This window comes from Seriola dumerili, unplaced genomic scaffold (assembly GCF_002260705.1).
Source record: "Seriola dumerili isolate Sdu_G_001 unplaced genomic scaffold, Sdu_1.0 BDQW01000226.1, whole genome shotgun sequence".
NCBI classification, from domain to species: Eukaryota; Metazoa; Chordata; class Actinopteri; order Carangiformes; family Carangidae; genus Seriola; species Seriola dumerili.
In genome coordinates this window covers 1,029,112-1,046,869 of record NW_019174481.1, presented here as the reverse complement: position 1 = coordinate 1,046,869, position 17,758 = coordinate 1,029,112, and the positions used below count along the sequence as shown (strand labels likewise).

At 42.9% G+C, this 17,758-nt stretch overlaps 1 protein-coding gene across 3 annotated transcripts in view; it reads left to right on the top strand.

Moving 5' to 3' along the window:
- Positions 1-16,789, top strand: part of LOC111228845 (activated CDC42 kinase 1-like) — a 74,005-nt gene extending 57,216 nt beyond the window's left edge. For all 3 annotated transcript variants that reach the window (XM_022754932.1, XM_022754933.1, XM_022754931.1), the window contains 14 exons: positions 2,840-3,109; positions 3,221-3,373; positions 4,010-4,173; positions 5,164-5,283; positions 5,686-5,812; positions 5,970-6,116; positions 6,366-6,460; positions 6,769-6,963; positions 7,215-7,306; positions 8,410-8,843; positions 8,980-10,203; positions 12,107-12,202; positions 13,129-13,259; positions 13,929-16,789. In XM_022754932.1, coding sequence (XP_022610653.1) covers positions 2,840-3,109; positions 3,221-3,373; positions 4,010-4,173; positions 5,164-5,283; positions 5,686-5,812; positions 5,970-6,116; positions 6,366-6,460; positions 6,769-6,963; positions 7,215-7,306; positions 8,410-8,843; positions 8,980-10,203; positions 12,107-12,202; positions 13,129-13,259; positions 13,929-13,935 — 3,255 coding nt within the window. In that variant the 3' untranslated portion in view covers positions 13,936-16,789. The remainder of the gene's footprint in view (positions 1-2,839; positions 3,110-3,220; positions 3,374-4,009; positions 4,174-5,163; positions 5,284-5,685; positions 5,813-5,969; positions 6,117-6,365; positions 6,461-6,768; positions 6,964-7,214; positions 7,307-8,409; positions 8,844-8,979; positions 10,204-12,106; positions 12,203-13,128; positions 13,260-13,928) is intronic.
- The last annotated feature ends 969 nt before the right edge of the window (positions 16,790-17,758 follow it).

The following is a 17,758-nucleotide window of genomic DNA, read 5'->3' as shown; positions in this document are numbered from 1 at the left end:
CACCTTGCTGAACAAAACAGTTTTTTATGTGAAGACAAGAATTCACATAGACATTCACATTCATTAACATAGACATATCTCCTAAAATGCAGCTTTATGTTTCTGAAGCACTCAGTACTGCTTGGGTGTTACATTATTAAAAGCAGTTCCTCATACTTCTTGCAAGGATTTTACTGGTAGTGGTGGTGGTGGTGGTCACATAGTATCAACCATAGTGACCAGTGTGACACAGCATCCTGTCAAGAGGCAACAGTTTTGGGAAAGAGGTCTAAGTGACTCTTTGATTGGTTCTGTGACTGTTTTTGAGGGAACACACATCTGTTCCTCACAGATGTGTGTGTGCATCTGTAGGGAACATTCCTCTGGAGAACAAGACAGCTTGACCCTTCACACGAGGATGAGCACGTCCACATTCAGACACAGACAAACACATAAACACACGAGCCAAGTCACAAGAGCTGGTGACACACCGATTCAGAGCACGCTGCATTCACAGAAATGTTGTCTCAGGAAGCCGAAAGTTTCCTCCTTAAAGAGACATAACCATGAATGACTATTACTTGTTCACTGTCTTTAAATAAAAGCTTCGAGAGAGAAAAATGAGATGGTCTCTTCTACACCAGCTCACACAAAGACTGATACACCTCTACACAGATGGCTCAGAGGAATGAAGTGTGTGAAGCAGATGTTGCCAGTACAGTGTGTGTGCATGTGTGTGTGTGTGTGTGTGTGTGTGTGTGTACTATCTTTGTGAGGACCAGTTTGAATTGCAGACTGTATGGAGTGAGGACATTTTGGCCGGTTCTCACTTTCAATGGGCTGTTTGGGGTTAAGACTTGGTTTTAGGGTTAGAATTATGTTTAGGTTAGGTTAAGGGCTGATAAAGATAGAAGTACAAGCTTGTGAGTGTGTGTGTGTGTGTGTGTGTGTGTATGTGTAGGGGTTGCTCTCAGTGGATGTCATGGTGCCCAGAGGACGGTGCTTGTCGTCTATAATTACACCTGTCTGTTTGCGCGCCTGGCACCACCTTCAGCTTGAGTAATCTGCTTCCTCAGCCCACTCTCTGTGTGTGTGTGTATGTGTGTGTGCTGCTGCTCTGCCATAGTCAGAATCTTTAGAATTTCGAGCGTCCTATTTGAAACCCACTCACCACACAGCGACCACAGAGAGGTGGTGTTTTTAAAAAGGTCTGCAGCATTATGTCATGTCTGGTCCAGTGTGAATGTGAAACCACACACCCCGTGCTACTGTTTATATCTGGCCAGTCAAATATGTTTGGCATTGGGCATTCATTGACACCTCTTTTTCACTGATGATACCATTTCTGAATACTGACCTTTGTTTATGAGCCAATAGTGAGTTCAAATTTGTTTCATTCATTCATTCCATTGGACAAACAGTAACTTACTGCTTTAAATCCAATACTTATTTACCCATAAGAAAGAGAAACTTATCTAATATGTGACATGTTAACTGATGTAAGTTCGGGGAAATCGGGGAACTTTTTAACCAATATGCTAATTTAGCTTTGTATCCCCACTAACTGATATCAGCACCAGTTTCTGTGCATTCCTATTTTGGTAAACAGTCTTATTTAGGGCGTCTAAACAAAGCTTTCCCTTAATGGCTCTGTGCACAGCACACACATTGTGTGGGTTCAAATTTAGAGGAATTGAAAGCACTTAAGGACTCACTCAAACACACATGTACATGCACACTGAGACATTCACTAAATCTAATAGTGCTCCCTAATGAGTACTTCCTAACAGCTAAGTCATTCCTGCTGTGTTGTCAGTGGTTAAGCTAAGAGGCAGGAAATTTCTCTCTCCCTTAATGATAAGTGTGTGTGTGTGTGTGTGTGTGTGTGTGTGTTTTTCATACATATGCATAGTTCTTGACTGACTGCAAAACATTCCACCATATGTGTTGAACATTCATTATTCAATTCAATTGATTATTCAGTATTTATGGCTTGGCTTTGAGTGTGTGTGCATGTTGGAGGTAGAGAGGCTGCTCCATATGCCCTCAGGCCCAGATAAGATCTGGGGGATCACTGGTTGTTCCTCTGCTAACTGCTGGATGCTGGCCATGACTTGACTCTCCATTCCAACCGCACACTACACACATCGCACATACACCAAGTGACTGGATATGCATTTACAACAGCAAAGGAGGAAGCAAGTAGGGCTCACTGTTTAAACTGAAGGGTGAATTATGGTTCTGCTTTGAAGAGTTGCAGCACCTACAGTGGATGTAGTGGCTCTGTAGGTATGTAGAGGCCCCCACCAAAAGCTGACACCTCCATAAAAAGTGTAACTACACATCGGGGCTGTACGGGCGACACTGCAACTCAAGGATCTGTTACCGGCCTGTGTGTGCTTCAGCAGTGCTAGTTGGTGGTGTAGATGTCATGCAGCAGGTTGAATCCATGTCCAGTGTAAACCTCCTCTTTGCTGCCATTGTTGTCACTGATATCACAAAATGAATTCAAGAATAAAACATACAATATTATCACTCTATAATAGTGAGACACTTCCAGCTGGAGTTGCCGTGGGGCCAGTGGGTGGATCCTGTGTGCAGGAGAGGAAGGCAGACAGACATGTAGTTATCCAATATTACAGTCTGTACTGTTGTTTATTAGCAGTGCAATTCAACTCTTTATTGTCATTATACTTGCACACAACAGAAAACATGTTTGTTTCTCTTCTTTTGCTCCATTATTTGACACACTCTCAACATGCTTGACACAGTTTCACCATATTTAGTTTTCTTTGTCTAGATGTTCAGTGTTCTAACTTTGCTTCTCTCGTTCTTCATGTCTTCTTCTGTTCCTCTGCAGGTGTTTAGCGGTAAGCGCCCAGATGGAGGAGACTTCCCCCAGCAGGGCCAGCCGGCCTCCTCCTTTCGAAAGCTGTCCCCCACACCTCCTCTGGGCCTGGGGGAGGGAGTCCTGGCTGCACAGCCCGGTGGTGGTGCTCCCCTTGATGGGCAGCAGCAAGCCTTGACTTGCCTCATCCCTGAGAAGGACTTGACGTTGTTTGAGAAGCTTGGAGATGGCTCCTTTGGCGTCGTGAAGAGAGGAGAGTGGCTGACACCTGCGGGGAAGGTGGTGAGGAGACTTATACGTGTCAAAATGATTCAGTTCTCCAAATAAGAATAAAAAACTGATGAATAATCTGAATGAATTTGAAACCATCGTATGAAATGTCCTGTTTTCCAGCTGAACGTAGCTGTGAAGTGTCTGAAGACAGATGTGCTCAGCCAGCCCGACGCTCTGGAGGATTTCATCTGTGAGGTCAACGCCATGCACTCCCTGGACCACCAGAACCTCATTCGCCTCTACGGTGTGGTGCTCACACACCCAATGAAGATGGTAGTGGACACACAGAAACGCACACACACAGGGAGGAATACACAGAGACAGATAAACACAAGCACATACAGCATATGCACAGGTGTACATCAGCCACTAGTAAACTGGCTTTTTCTTGGCTTCCCCGTGCTCTCACTCACACCCACACATACTTCACACAAATGTCGCTGTCAGGAACTCTCCCTCTCAGCTTTATGACCTTAAAGTCTGTTTGAATCAGGTCAGGCATCTCAGGGCTTTTGTCATGACAGAAGAGAGTGATGGGAAGATGGAGGAAAGGAGGGAGACAGGAAGGGAGGGGAGCAAATGGACGGAGGCTAAAATAAAGGCTGACATTTCAGCCTTGTTGTTTTCAACCCTGTGATATCTTTTAGTTATTTCGTCATTTCACCAAATAGTTCCAACGCCCAGTTCTATTTTTCTTTTCTTTTGTTTCTCCTTTTTCATCAACACATCTCTTCCTCCTATTCTCTCTTCTTTTCCTCTCATTTTCAAAATCACACTTTTATCTTTTCTCAACTATCCCATCTATCTCTCTTTCCTTGTGCTATTTATTATTATGTTTTACTGTTTATTGCCACAATCCTCCTTCCTCTTTTCACCCACCCTCTCTTTTTCTCTCTCTGTGTTTTGTAGGTGACGGAGCTGGCTCCTCTGGGTTCTCTGCTGGAGCGCTTGCGATGTGTTCGTCCACAGGGTCCAGTGTTGATCCACACTCTGTGTCAGTATGCTGTACAGGTGGCCTGTGGCATGGCCTACCTGGAGCAGAGGAGGTTCATCCACAGGGATCTGGCAGCTAGGTAAGGGATGGAGAACTTTTTAAGGTGGACTTGGCAACTACAAAAAGGCTAAAACCTATTTTTTAAAAGTGTTGTATTTATTTAATTCTCTATAAAACCCATTTTTCTTTCAGGACATTTTTTACTGGTACATTGGATTATTTATATTGCTTCTCCTTCTCCTCCACCCAGAAATTTACAGGCTATTACAGGAAGACTTGGCACACAAGTAAAGTGAGTCAGTTGTTGGCTGGCTGTACTGGGTGGTCTAAATTCTTGGTCTTTCCCAAATTAGTCACTTTCACTAAAGTGTTGAAACTACTTAGATGCTTGAGAAAAAGCTTAATGGCTGGTAAAAATGAGTCATTTTCCCCAATAAAGTTTTCATAAAATAGTACACGTGGCTGTTACGGTGTATGAAACACAAAGATTTCTTAAGCTGCGGTTTTACATTCTCGACCATCAAAGTCCTGCCAGTTTTATAACCTGCGAGACAGTTAATTTTATTCCTCATATGCTCCATATTTATTTAATGCCAACAACGAAGACCTACAGTACTTGTGAGGCTGTGTGCAGAGTGGAGGATATTTCATGTGGTGGGATCACATTTTGAACTTGGCTTAGGACTGATCATCACAACTGCCCCATTTTTGGAGGATCCAGGTCGACAGGCAACACGAAAATGCACCTCTTACAATATATTGTATATTTCCTTATGTGTGTATCGATTCACCAAAATAATGTTGTGATTTGACTATTTATTTATTTGGGTCGAGTTCAATTTGATAAAAGGTTGTTTTTCTTCTCATCATATGAGTCTTGACTGTTGTTGTTACTGTGTGTGGAGAGCAGGGAACTGTTAAGCTTGAGTTGTTGCACCCCAATTACCCACAACACTCTCAAATATCTTTGAGATGCAGTGTTAAGAAGGTTATAGTGACTGTTTCTGAGTTCATACAGTATAATAAGCCTGTTTGTTTAAGTGTTAATAGTTTGACCCTGTCTCTTCAGGAACATCCTGTTGGCCTCAGCTCACAGAGTGAAGATCGGTGACTTTGGGCTGATGAGGGCGCTGCCGAACAACCACGAGCACTATGTCATGCAGGAGCATCGCAAAGTCCCCTTTGCATGGTGGGTGGACTGAAGGAGCAACACAGTAACTAAAGCTGTGCTTGGATATGGTTTTAGAGGTTAGGGTGTGAACCTAAATCTTTGTATTACAGAAAGTTTCCACAGAGACTTTTGATTTGGTCAAAGCTGCATTCCAGCCCTGCTGTTCATTCTTATAAAACATGGCTTACTTTGGCTTTTTTTGGTTTCTTTGCCAAATTCTGTGTCAGTCAACCAACAAGTTAGAAATCTGTCTCGTCTCCATTTGATTTTATTTCAAGTTTCAAATTAATATGCACTTACAAATTCAGAATTGCCCCATTTAAAGAATCAATACATCCCTCAATCAAAGTGAGCTTTACCTCTGACAGACATGCACTGTAGATGATTGGTTTATGTAGCTTGGTGTCTGACCTCCTCCAGGTGCGCCCCAGAGAGCCTGAAGACCAGAACCTTCTCCCATGCTACAGATACATGGATGTTTGGAGTCACTCTCTGGGAGATGTTCACACATGGTCAGGAGCCTTGGCTGGGTCTCAATGGGAGTCAGGTAAACATGTACAGAGATAATGTGGAAACATATTGTATACAGGACATACATAAACATCTTGAAATCTTGAAGCCAAAGTATTCCAGGCAGGCCTGCAAACATTTTCCACTCCTTGTCCTCTTTACTCTATTGTCATTTTTTCTCTCTCACATTTTAGATTCTGCACAAGATTGATAAAGAATGTGAAAGACTCCCGAAGCCAGAGGACTGTCCGCAGGATATCTATAATGTGATGCTGCAGTGTTGGGCACAAAAACCAGATGACAGACCTACTTTTGTCGCCCTGAGAGAGTTCCTGCTGGAGGTAGGGATGAAGTCATTTGGGTAGCCGACGGTGGCTACTGGTGTCTATCCAGAGAGTTAAATATGATGAATCTGTAATCTATCAATCTATAAATGAGGTACTAGCTCCACCTAGTGGACTGACTCCAAAGATGAAACTGAAAAATGACCTCAGCTGAAATACCTGAGAACCATCTTACAATATGGAGCAGCAGTTCGCTGTGTTAAAAATACATTGTGTCCTGTGTATGTTTGTGTCTGTGTTTTTCAGACCATGCCCACAGACATGTGTGCTCTGCAGGACTTTGACGAGGCTGACAAGCTGCAGATCCAGATCAATGATGTCATCACCATCATAGAGGGAAGGTGAGTATAAACAAGAGTTTTACACATGTTCAATAAACCTACTCCTCAACCTCACTACTGATGAATGTTGTTTTAAAAGAAATAAAAACGTCAAGTGTTTCTCATTTCACAAAATAATCACAATCGACAGGACTTCCTCGTTAATAATAAAACGACTTTGAATTTCTACTTCAGTTGTCAGGTTGATAAATGTTCAGTAGGATTATTTGATGTGGTAATCCCCTGCAGATGTTCACATTTGGCCCTTGACTCTCCATGTCAAAAAGTGTGGCTCATACTATTTCATCCTCACTGTCCCCGTCCCTCAGGGCAGAGAACTACTGGTGGCGAGGTCAAAACAAGCGAACTCTTAAGGTCGGACAGTTCCCTAGAAACGTGGTGACATCAGTAGCGGGTTTGTCAGCTCATGACATCAGCCGGCCGCTCAAGAACAGCTTCATCCACACAGGACACGGAGACAGCAACCCCCATCGCTGCTGGGGCTTCCCTGACAGGATTGACGAGTAAGGACCAGTTTCTGTTTTCTTTTTTAACTTTTAGTGTTGTGTGGATTTAGTACCATGAAATGCCTAAAGATGTTTTGTCATCATTAGTTTTTGCTGGGTTGTCGTGGTGATAAACTCTCACCAATAGATGGCAGTAGCACATTATTTTAAATGTCCACCAACTAATTGAAACATAAAGACATCCAGAGTGTTTACGTTCACTATGTTGACATTTACAGTGACGAATTCTGTCCCTCTGCTCTCTCCAGTTTGTACCTCGGGAATCCCATGGATCCTCCTGATGTTCTGGGTGTCGACCTCAGTGCCACTCGGCCCACGCAGCTGCCAGGACGAGCTAAGAGTGAGTGAAACAGCTGTTAGTAAAGACTTCACCCATGTCACAGTCACGATCATTTTAATTGACAAACACTGTAGGATATGCATTCTTTAAGACCACAACACGAGAGTATCCATCATTACTACGGTCAAACTGTTTGGTTTGTGCCACTGGACTCATGACTCCTTTAGCTGTTTATACTGATGCTGTGACCTGAAAGTCAAGGAAGACCAGAGTTTCTGCTGTGGCCCTGAAACACACCTGCAGGCCGTAATTAAAATTGAATCATGATGTATTACATATTACAGGTACACGCTCACATTCTACTAGACAGAATTATTATTACCTTCTATTTCTAGCTGTTTTAGTGTCTAACTACAAATGTTACTGATGTAAACAAACTTCTGAAAAATACATTAGCTTAATGTTGCCTAGTGTTGGTCTATATTTCATACACTGTTCAGTCAATGACAGAGTGACAGCAGATTGGACACTGACATTATGGTTGGTATGTTGAAAGAGTTGGTGCAGTGTAGATGTTGCTTTGGAGGAAGGATCCCCAAAAACAGTTTGCGTTTCTTTTTATTTTTTTTCTAACAATTGCTTGAAAAGCTTTCATATGCAAACTGATATTTGCTTCCTGCTTTATTTTATAACCTTTTTATCCTCGCTACTGTCATTTTTTCTTTCCCCTCTGTTTCTCCTTTGCGGTGGCGGTGTCTGTTTTTATTTCTCCAGAGGAGCCCCCCCCCGCCCTCCTCAACCAGCAGTGTTAATCAAGAGTAAGTCTGGTTTCTCTCAGCAGCTCCTCACCCATTGCTCCTGCCCTCTCTGTTCCCTCCTAGCTCCACTCTTCAAAGGTACATCCCATAGTTTTTGTCTCTCCTCTGCCTGTGTTTGCAGTGATTCTGTCATCTTCTTTTATTTCTTTCTTGACATGTTTGTTTCTCCATCTTTCCACCCTGGTGTCCCTCTAACAGGTGTGCAGTGTCCTTGCTGTGCACTATAGGACTAACTTCGAACCCCAAGACTTTTTAGGAGCAGAGTGTGTTTTTTGTGGCTCGGTGTCATCACTTCCTGAACTTCTTCAGCACGTTAATAAATGCATTGTGTGATTGTGTCTCCAGAGCCTTGCTACGATCCAGTGAACGAGGACGAGGATCTGACCTCAGCAGGACTTAAGAGATTATCACTTCGGAAAACGGGTTCCGTCAAAGGCTTAAAACTTAAACCAGCTGCGTGGGTCTCTGCTTCCAAACAGGGGAGTAGCCGGACTTCAGGCTCAGGCTACAACCCCAACAGTGAAGTGTCCCTCATTGACTTTGGGGAGGAGTTCCCCCCACCCACGCCCTCCCCCTCCCCCGTTGTTGAAATTCAGATCCCCTCGCTGGCGAAGCTGGCTTTGGAAGCAGAGAACATCCTGGACCGGACTCCTCCTCAGAGTCCATCCAGATCGCTGCCCCGTCCCCTTCACCCCACACCAGTGGTGGACTGGGATGCACGACCATTACCCCCACCCCCAGCCTACGATGATGTAGCCCAAGATGAAGATGATATGGAGGTACGGTAGGAGGTGATACAGCATATTTGACACTATGCCAAATTTTAATGGAAATGAGAACGTTTGTCTCCAGTTCTGTCATCACCTGGTTCCATGGCAGAGTGTATTGAAGTTGTTCATTTTTTTCCTCACATAGGTGAGCTCCATCAACAGCTCAGAGCAGCAGCATGAAGATGAGCAGAGTGAGGTCTGTAACCCAGACGAGGCTGACGAGGCTCTCTCCTCTGGACACAAGGTGCAGGTTGAGGCTCTTGTCTCCAGGGGTCCAGACAGACCAGGCCTGGAGGATAACCTCTTTCTTCCCAGCAAGCAGGGCCACTGCCTGTCCACATCTTTCTCCCAGTCTGCAGAGATCTTCCAAGAACTCCAGCAAGAGTGCATGAGGAGGCTCAACGTACCGACGGTGAGCGCTGCTCCGTCAAGCTCGCCATCCCAAACCTCATCTTCGTTTCCTCAGACCCTTCAGACCCAGGAGCAGAATGTCCTCTGCTCCAATGAAGACAAACCCCAGATCCCCCCACGTGTCCCCATCCCCCCTCGCCCTATAAAAAGGGGCGACTACACATCTGCTCGCTGGTCAAGGGATCTCTCTCTGTCCCCGACGCCTGCAGACACCACAGAGGATGTTTCAGGCCCAGACCAGAACCGACCACCTCAGATCCCTCCAAGGGATCCTTTGTCCCAGTCAGACTCCAGGACTCCTAGCCCCATGGGCCTGGTAGTGGGCTCCCCTCAGCAGAGAGTCTACTCTGTCAGCCCCACCACCATGCAGGCCCCCCTTACCTCCTGCCCCCCCACACACACCTACGGCTCCTACCTCTCCACCTCTCCAGGTAAACTCATGCCTACCACACACAGCTTTGCCTCAGATCCTAAATATGCTGCACCCAAAGTGATCCAGGCCCAGGGGCAGGGAAAGGACCCCACCAGTAAGGGCCCCTGTATCCTCCCCATTGTACGCGATGGACGTAAAGTCAGTAATACCCACTATTACCTTCTGCCGGAGAGACCGCCATACCTTGACCGATACGACCGCTTCTTCAGGGAGGCAGAGAGTCTTCCTGCCAGCAGTGTGGAGGAGAGGCATGTACGGCAAGCTAACACCGCCACCGTCAGACCAATGGTGGTCAGCAGCCAGACTGTCCAGGGACATGCCCAAGGACAGGGTCTCGTCCATCCGGGCGAGCTGAAGGCTAATTTCTCCTCCAACAATAACAGCAGTCTGGGTGGACCACGGTCAGGGATGAAGACATCAGTTAGTTTCCCTCGCGTCTGCTCAGACGGGCTGACGGCACCGGTGGTCACTGCGTCCTGCACCAGGACAGACGGAGGAGGGAACTCAGCTGACAGGGTCAGAATGGTAAGGTCAGAGATACTGGGACTTCCTTTCGCAACTTCTCTATTGATAAATCATGTGCTGAAAGTTATTGTTTATTGCTTCAGTAATTTAAGAGCTCAGCTTGCTCACTTCCTCTCCCGTGATGGATGTCAAACCCCTGCAGTGTGACGGTTTATCTGTAATATATAGTTGACCTCATGTCCTCCTTAAAGCTACTTTGAATACTTTCTGTAAATTAGATAAAAAGTACAGTCCTTAAACAGAGAGCCATTCGTCCTTAGTTCTCTACCATTAGTGTGAGAGCGTGTGGTTCCATTATTATGAGATTAAGACTTTATCACACAGCTGTGAGCTAAAATATCAGTGCAATGTTCAGGGTAATCCAGTAGCATTGGTCTAAGAAGTAATAAGACTTTAAATGTGATGTAACAGAGTGTATGTTTGATGTATGGCTTACTTGACTCCTCTCAGTCCAAACTTGCACTTTCAAGAGTGACAGTTAATGTAGCATTTAAATTTAATTTGGAAAAAAACACAAAAAACGAAATAAATATGTTCATACAGGACGTACTATATGTCATTGCGTACAGTATATTACATTTGCTCATACACTGAACACAAGGGGGCAGCCGAAGGTAATTTTTTATAGGTTGTCCACACAGGCCATAGTCTGTAGGGAAGTGTGTGTGTGTGTGTGTGTGTGTGTGTGTGTGTGTGTGTGTGTGTGTGTGTGTGTGTGTGTGTGTGTGTGTGTGTGTGTGTGTCTCTCCAACACTTAGAGAAGAAGTGAGCGATTTGAAGTCGCTGGAACATGTTTAATTGCTCATATCTGTTATAATTAAACAGATTACCTCCCTGTTCAGTTATGATTGATGTGTAACAGTAAAATACGGTTTTCAAATTGGAGCTGAACTTATAAAAGCCAATAAATCATACTAATTAAACAGGAAGTTCCATTTGAATATCTTTTGAGTTTAAAACTTGGTAGCATACAAACACTTTTCATAACATATGTAAAGATAAGACGGTGTTCTGTGGAGACAAAGGCCATATTACTTTTTGCTGAGAATTGAATTGATGAGGAACCAGAGTTTGATTAGTTCTTTAGTTAGCTGGCCAATTGATTCTGACACCGATTGAACCTGATTGAACTGGAGTCAGAATCACTGCGAATTCTACAGGCTCTACATTGATCAGGCACTTGGCGTTTTGTAGTGGATACTGAGATCAGTGGCTGCACTCTAGCTGCAGTGGGAATATATATATCCTGTACTGCAGAGGAGTTCACTGACTGTGGTTGTTCAAACATGAGTAGAAGAAGGAGTTGGAGGTGATGTGGTAATATTGTTAGTATAGGTATCAATGAAATATCACATTTATACAAGTAGAAAAGAAATATTGATGCATTAAAATATTGATATGAAATCCATGTCTGCTGCTAGAAATTCCCGTCACACTCAGGAACACTGTCAGGGTTACATTGCTGAAATTAGAGTTAGCTCAAAGTGGATTTGGATAAACATAATTAGTAGAATTCAAACAAACTTAATTCAGTTTGTGAAGAGACTGGGGACTGTACAGAAAGCCTCATCGAATCCAGTGATGCTTAAATCTCAGCACTTTAACAATTCTTATCAAAGGCTTCTTCAGGTGAAGCTAAAAGTAAACAGAGGAGCTCCAGTAAGTGCCAAAAGATATTACTCGATTGTCAGTTTTTGAAAGAATCTGTACGTGAAGTATTAATGCCAAGTTGATACTGATGATTTCACCATAAGGGAAGGACACAGTGGTGTGTGCAGGTGTTTATGTTGAGGGTGACACTGAGATCCATCAGCAGGAATGAGGAATCAGAGGCAGCGGCAGTGCTGTTGGATGTTGCAGAGACATACACTGTTGTTGTTGTTGTTGTTGTTGTATGATTCAGGTGCAGGAGGCAGTTCATGGTGTGACGATAGAGGAGTGTCACGCTGCTCTCCAGAACCACAACTGGAATGTCCAGAAAGCTGTGCATTACCTAAAGGTGAGATCCTTTATCAGCACTATGAACAAAGTGTTTCATTCAGGCACCAAAAGTAAAGTGAGGATGCTTTCAAAAATCATTCTGAGTGTTTATTATTTATCGATTAACTTAATGCAAAGCGCAGAAAACAGAAAAAAATTAAGTCAAATCAATATTTTGTGCTACAAACGTTTGCCTTTAAAACAGCAGCAATTCTCCAAGGTACTTTCACACTTTCACAAACATCCCCTAGTTCCAGTCCAGCAAAATAAAGATGACATGAAGTTTATCATTATGCTGCAGCATCACAATTATTAAAAGGGAACCAGAGACCTCAGTGGTAAACACTGCTATGCTGCAGAACCATCCTTAGAGACCCAGCTCACAGCGTCTGAGGTCAGGCCTCGAGGCTTTTTCTGTAATAAGTTTGTTTATGTACAGCATGTAACCGCAAACAGGTAGTCATTCACGGCTGCTTAATGTCATCCTTACTTCATATCAGGATATGATAGCAGCAACTTTGTTGAGCCTTAAGGGAAAATCAGGTCATTACTGCTGCAATGAGCTGGCTATAAATAAAAGGCATATGTACTCACTGATGTGTCTCCAGCAAGTCCTCAGCACCTCAGTGGGAGGATGGAAGATGTGTTTGGATGGCAGTGGGCACAAGGGAACACTTGACTGCTCCTTGATAGTGGTGGAAAAGTTTAGACGAGAAAGAAAAATGCAATCCAATGAGCTCGTATTAAGACTGAAATAATTTTACAATATGCTTCCTGCTGCAATAACACTCACAAGAGGTAGAAAAAAAATGATGTCTGCAATTCCTTCCTTCACAGTACCCGACCCTGTGACCCTGCTTTATTTCCCCATTCCCTCTCGTTGCTGCCCCATCCCTCACTCCGGGCTTCTTTGTTCGACTGTTTGATCTTTGCTCGTCTCTGCAGGTGGAGCAGTTGTTCTGTTTGGGTCTGAGGAGCAGGTCCGAGTGTCTAAAGCTGCTGGAGATGTGTGACTGGAACCTGGAGGTGGCCAGCACTCAGATGTTAGATAACTATGGATCCACAACAAGGCAGAGGTACAGAACTGTATCCTAAAGTAGTGTTTCCCGAATTAAAGGTCACGACATCCCACACAGAACTTTTAATGGACTGTACTATCCTATCACTGTCCAGCAGTGACTGTCCATCTGTCCATTTCACTTAATAATTTAGCTCTGTCACTTTATATAACATCCAGAGCCTCAGATCTATATTTAAAACTTGGTCCCAATGTTTGATCTTGCATCTGTGACATTTTGTGTGTCATTGTGACGGTAAAGCTTGCTGCAGCACGCTGTGAACCTCGCCCCCCACATGAGGTCAGATTTGTCACATCTGTTTTCAGAAAACATTCCATTAAAATCTACCTCCAATGTTTTCCCTACTCCAAAAATAAAATTACCACACAAACATAAACAGCAGCTAGACAGGCAGCAGTGTGATGCAATGGGAGGACTGGTGTGCTTTGTTAATGAGGCATAATATTTGGCTGCTAGACTGAGAAAGTTTTCTGCTTCGTTGAAGTGATCTATAAAAAAAAAAGGTTGGAAATGATTTTTAATACTCCAAACAATCTCATGTTTATCTCACCTTAAAAGCCCCAAAAGTAGAAGCTGCTCTTGCAAATCAGTGTAAATATCATTGAAGTTCATTTAGTAGGATTTAGCATATTCTCAATCTAATCTAATTCTTCTTTATATTTGCAGACGGTGACAGAAATGTGAAGCTGCTGAGCTCTGATTGGAACTTCATCCTCAGTAAAATATCATCAGAGGAGATGAATCTGCTCCTGACCCTTTCTCGTCGATGCTTCACTCACACTTCCAATCACAAGACTGTAATTTGAGTACGGAAGAACAAACACGTTTTCACTGAACTAGCACGAACTACCAAACTTCATTGTTTCTCCATTCAGACTCACTATGGAAACAGGAATTTAGCCTGAGGGCAAAAAAAAAAAAAGACTTTGGGTTGTACTTTGACTTTGGTCTGAAAGATGTGTCATTGTTTCACTTATTATGAAACTATAGACTGCCATCCACCATCTTTTCAGATTTGTTAAAAAGCAAAAAAAGACTCCACTTGTATGTTCAGGACCACTGGGTCAGCCCAAACTACGTCACTCAAACAGATCTGTCACAGATTCTGGTGCTAGCATACCGTCAGATCCTCTTACTGGTATCGTCACTGCCGCAGTTACACTGTCGACCAACAGCAGAGAGATACTTTAATCTTCTCTTTTGTTAATGTCATTAAACAGTCAGGAAGTGAACCTGAAGAGGCCAAAATGATTAGCACAATATACACAGCAGCACTTTCTGAGAAGGTATTGTAGAGCTTGTACAGTCCGACTGACAATTGGTATCTCATTTACTGATCTGTCAGAACTGAACCTAACTTCTGTACAGTGTTTGTACATTTAGGTCATGAGAGGCTAACACCTTGTATTGCAGCTGTAGGATCTTGAAGAAATTGTTTTCATGAGCAGTTAAAAGGAAATCATATTTTACCTCTGCAACACCCATGCACAACAAAACACAAAGCTAATATTTAACTGGCTTTCCAGGCTGTATTTCACAGGAAATCATTTTGCCTGTTGACTGTTATTAAGAGGTGTGGGGATGTGATTGTGAAGATTGTTTGCTGCTGAAAGTCTGTGGAGTCCAGGGAAAATGTGCATTTTATAGTTTAATGAGGGAAGTTAGTATCAATGCAGTGCTGCCTCCTCTGTGCTAAGGGTCAAAGGTTAAACCAGTCCGGTGTCGACCTGAATCAACAGAAGATCACAGAAGTGGTTTTTCGAAAGCTCACTCCTTTTTAAAACCTACAAAACTGTCTAATGTATATTCAGAGGGTATAAACAATATACTCTTTATGGGGAAACATTTATGTATTTGTGAACAAAATCCTGGTATATTATTTTAATATATTAACACAGTGCTTAGGGACAAGAGAAGACTGCCCTCCTTCAAATAAATGTACTCTGTCCCCTTAAGTGAAATACTGGGGCCAGTTTCACAAAGATAGACTTTGACTATATAACTACTCAAAGTAATAGTCAGACTTCGGATAGAATTCATTTAAATTCATTTATTGCACAAAGCTGTCTAGTTCTTGACTGTCTACAATAGGATTTGTTTGCCATGAATTCTGGGTAAATTCTGGGTAAACAAGGCTTTTTTCAAACTGAAACACGAGCGACTGTGTCAAACTGCTAGGTTCCCTTCACTCCAACTTAAAATGTTAGCTGTCTGGAAGAATTCAACTGTTACACAAACATTTCACTTGGAAAATTCAGCAAAGAATGTGACAATACAAAAAACCTCCAGTAGAATAAAAACTCAGCTCAGCCGAGGTTTCTTTGTATCTTGATGACACGACTCAGTCAGTCACACTGAGGGTACTTTCCTTGGGCAAATTAAAACAACCAACGTTATCACAGCACAATGTGTTAACTGTGGTCTGCAAAAACTCACTCCACAACATTGTTAACAAACTGCAAATTGTGAGCCATGTTTTCCCTGTCAGCAGTTGTCACTGATTGACATGGCTCTCCGTTCTGAGTTAGCTTGGAGGTTGGGCGGCATAAAGTTTTTAGGCTTTAAAAAGTCAGTTTTATTGCAGTTAAACAGTCTAAAATGCACCAGACTAATCTAAGAGCTAAAACATTAGACCACGCTACAGTATCTTTGTGCAACCGGCCCCTGATCTATGACTTTTGCCATATGTGGATGAAGAAAAAAGAAAGGCCACCCAATCAGTGAAATCTTCCCTCACCCCAGATACAGTCTCTCCTCATTCTGTCCCTCTAAGCATTTTGCCCACACAGACTCCTGTGCATCAGCTGAAAACTCCTGCCAGCTTGGTATTTTCTGCATGCACCCAGACTACGTTGGCAGCTAATAACAGCAACGTATTGAAATTTACCCCAAGGCACAGATCCTGTCCCATAATCATCACTTAAAACCACAACTGTGATATTTTGGTCAGCAGCTTTAGGGGCAATAATTTAGAAACTTCTAGGACGTGTCAGCTCTGGGTGAACTCACTGCTGGACGTGACAATACATTTTGTGACTGTATTGTCACAGTAGAGCCCTGAGCAATGAACGGTTTAAAACTCAGTCAACATGGGAAACTTTTGGGCCTGTCCTGTTTTTTTTATTTCAGATACACTTAATGTTTGAGGACTATAATGACAACGGGGGAAATAAAAGGCATTCCACATGCTTCGACCTCTAACATTCACTTTAATGTGGTCAAAAAACACTCCTCAGTCGATGACAGTCAACACATATGATCCACACGATGCTTCTCTCTATAGCGGAAAAAATAACTTTTTGCCAACTGGTACCCATCTATTTAATTACAATATAAATGTCCTTGTCCACATGTGCGCCTTGGCTTTGCTCCAAACCAACCAACCCCTCCATATGTCCACAAACCCCCCCAGTATGTGACACGTCTGACCACAATCTGTTTAGGCAGAAACTTCAAATGGCCTCTGAAAAAGCTAATATGGAGCCACAACAAACCTGCTATCTGCCTAAGTAAATTAAGAGGCTTTAAAAAAAAAAAAAAAAAAAAAAAAAAAAAAGAAAGAAAGAAAAAAGCATATTTATAAAGGATGTACAGGACTGATTTTAGAAAAACAACCTCCAGTCAAAGCTTTCTCCTGTGTGCAATAAGGCTGCTGTAGAACCTGTGACCTCCCAGTCTGTCCATCCATCAGTGCCATCCAGTTGTGAAAATAATTGAGCTTTCATCCCTGTCATATTGTATCCTAGTAATTAAATGCACATGAAACACTGTTTTCAGTATAAAGTGTTTGGTGACTCCTCCCCAGAGTAGGATGAAGATGTCCTTGAACACTGATCCAGAATCAGTTTAGCCATTTTCCCTCTGGTATGTGTGGTGGTAACGCTGACTGGAAACCAGTGCATAAGGACACGTTGATGTGAGGGCTGCCTCCACAGTCTGTCCATGTGTTGTTTGTCTTTATACCAAGCTGCTGTAGTTGTATTAGAAGGACTGAACCTTGTGGTGTTATGATCAACCCAAAGCAACACTGCCCTGTTGTGGTGTTGACACTGATGTTAGAAAAACTCTGTTCAGTTCTGTTTGGTCTTTGTTTGCCAGATAAGTTTCTTCAGAAACTCACTCTGTTATTTCAGAGTCATTTATATTGTTTTTGCTGTTTTTCCTTCAAACCAACTCGCCATTTCTTCCTCATTTGTACGTGTTTGCTTCCCAGGATGTGGTTTATTTTAAATGCCTACTGTACAGCTGGTTTTCATTGTTTCTCTCCTCCTGGGTTGATGGAACTGTTCAAGAGAAGTTCATGCTGCCGAATTTATAAATGTATTTTTTATTAAAGAGTTAATTATTTTTTACCTCTTTTCTTCTTTTGATGAATCTTTTTTTCGGTCACCTTAGCTAGCTTTGTTAGTGCTGCTTAAATGAGTATCATGCTGGATTTTGTTTTTAATATAGTAAGACGTGTTCAACACAAAGCTCAGATGCATAACAGCTAATTA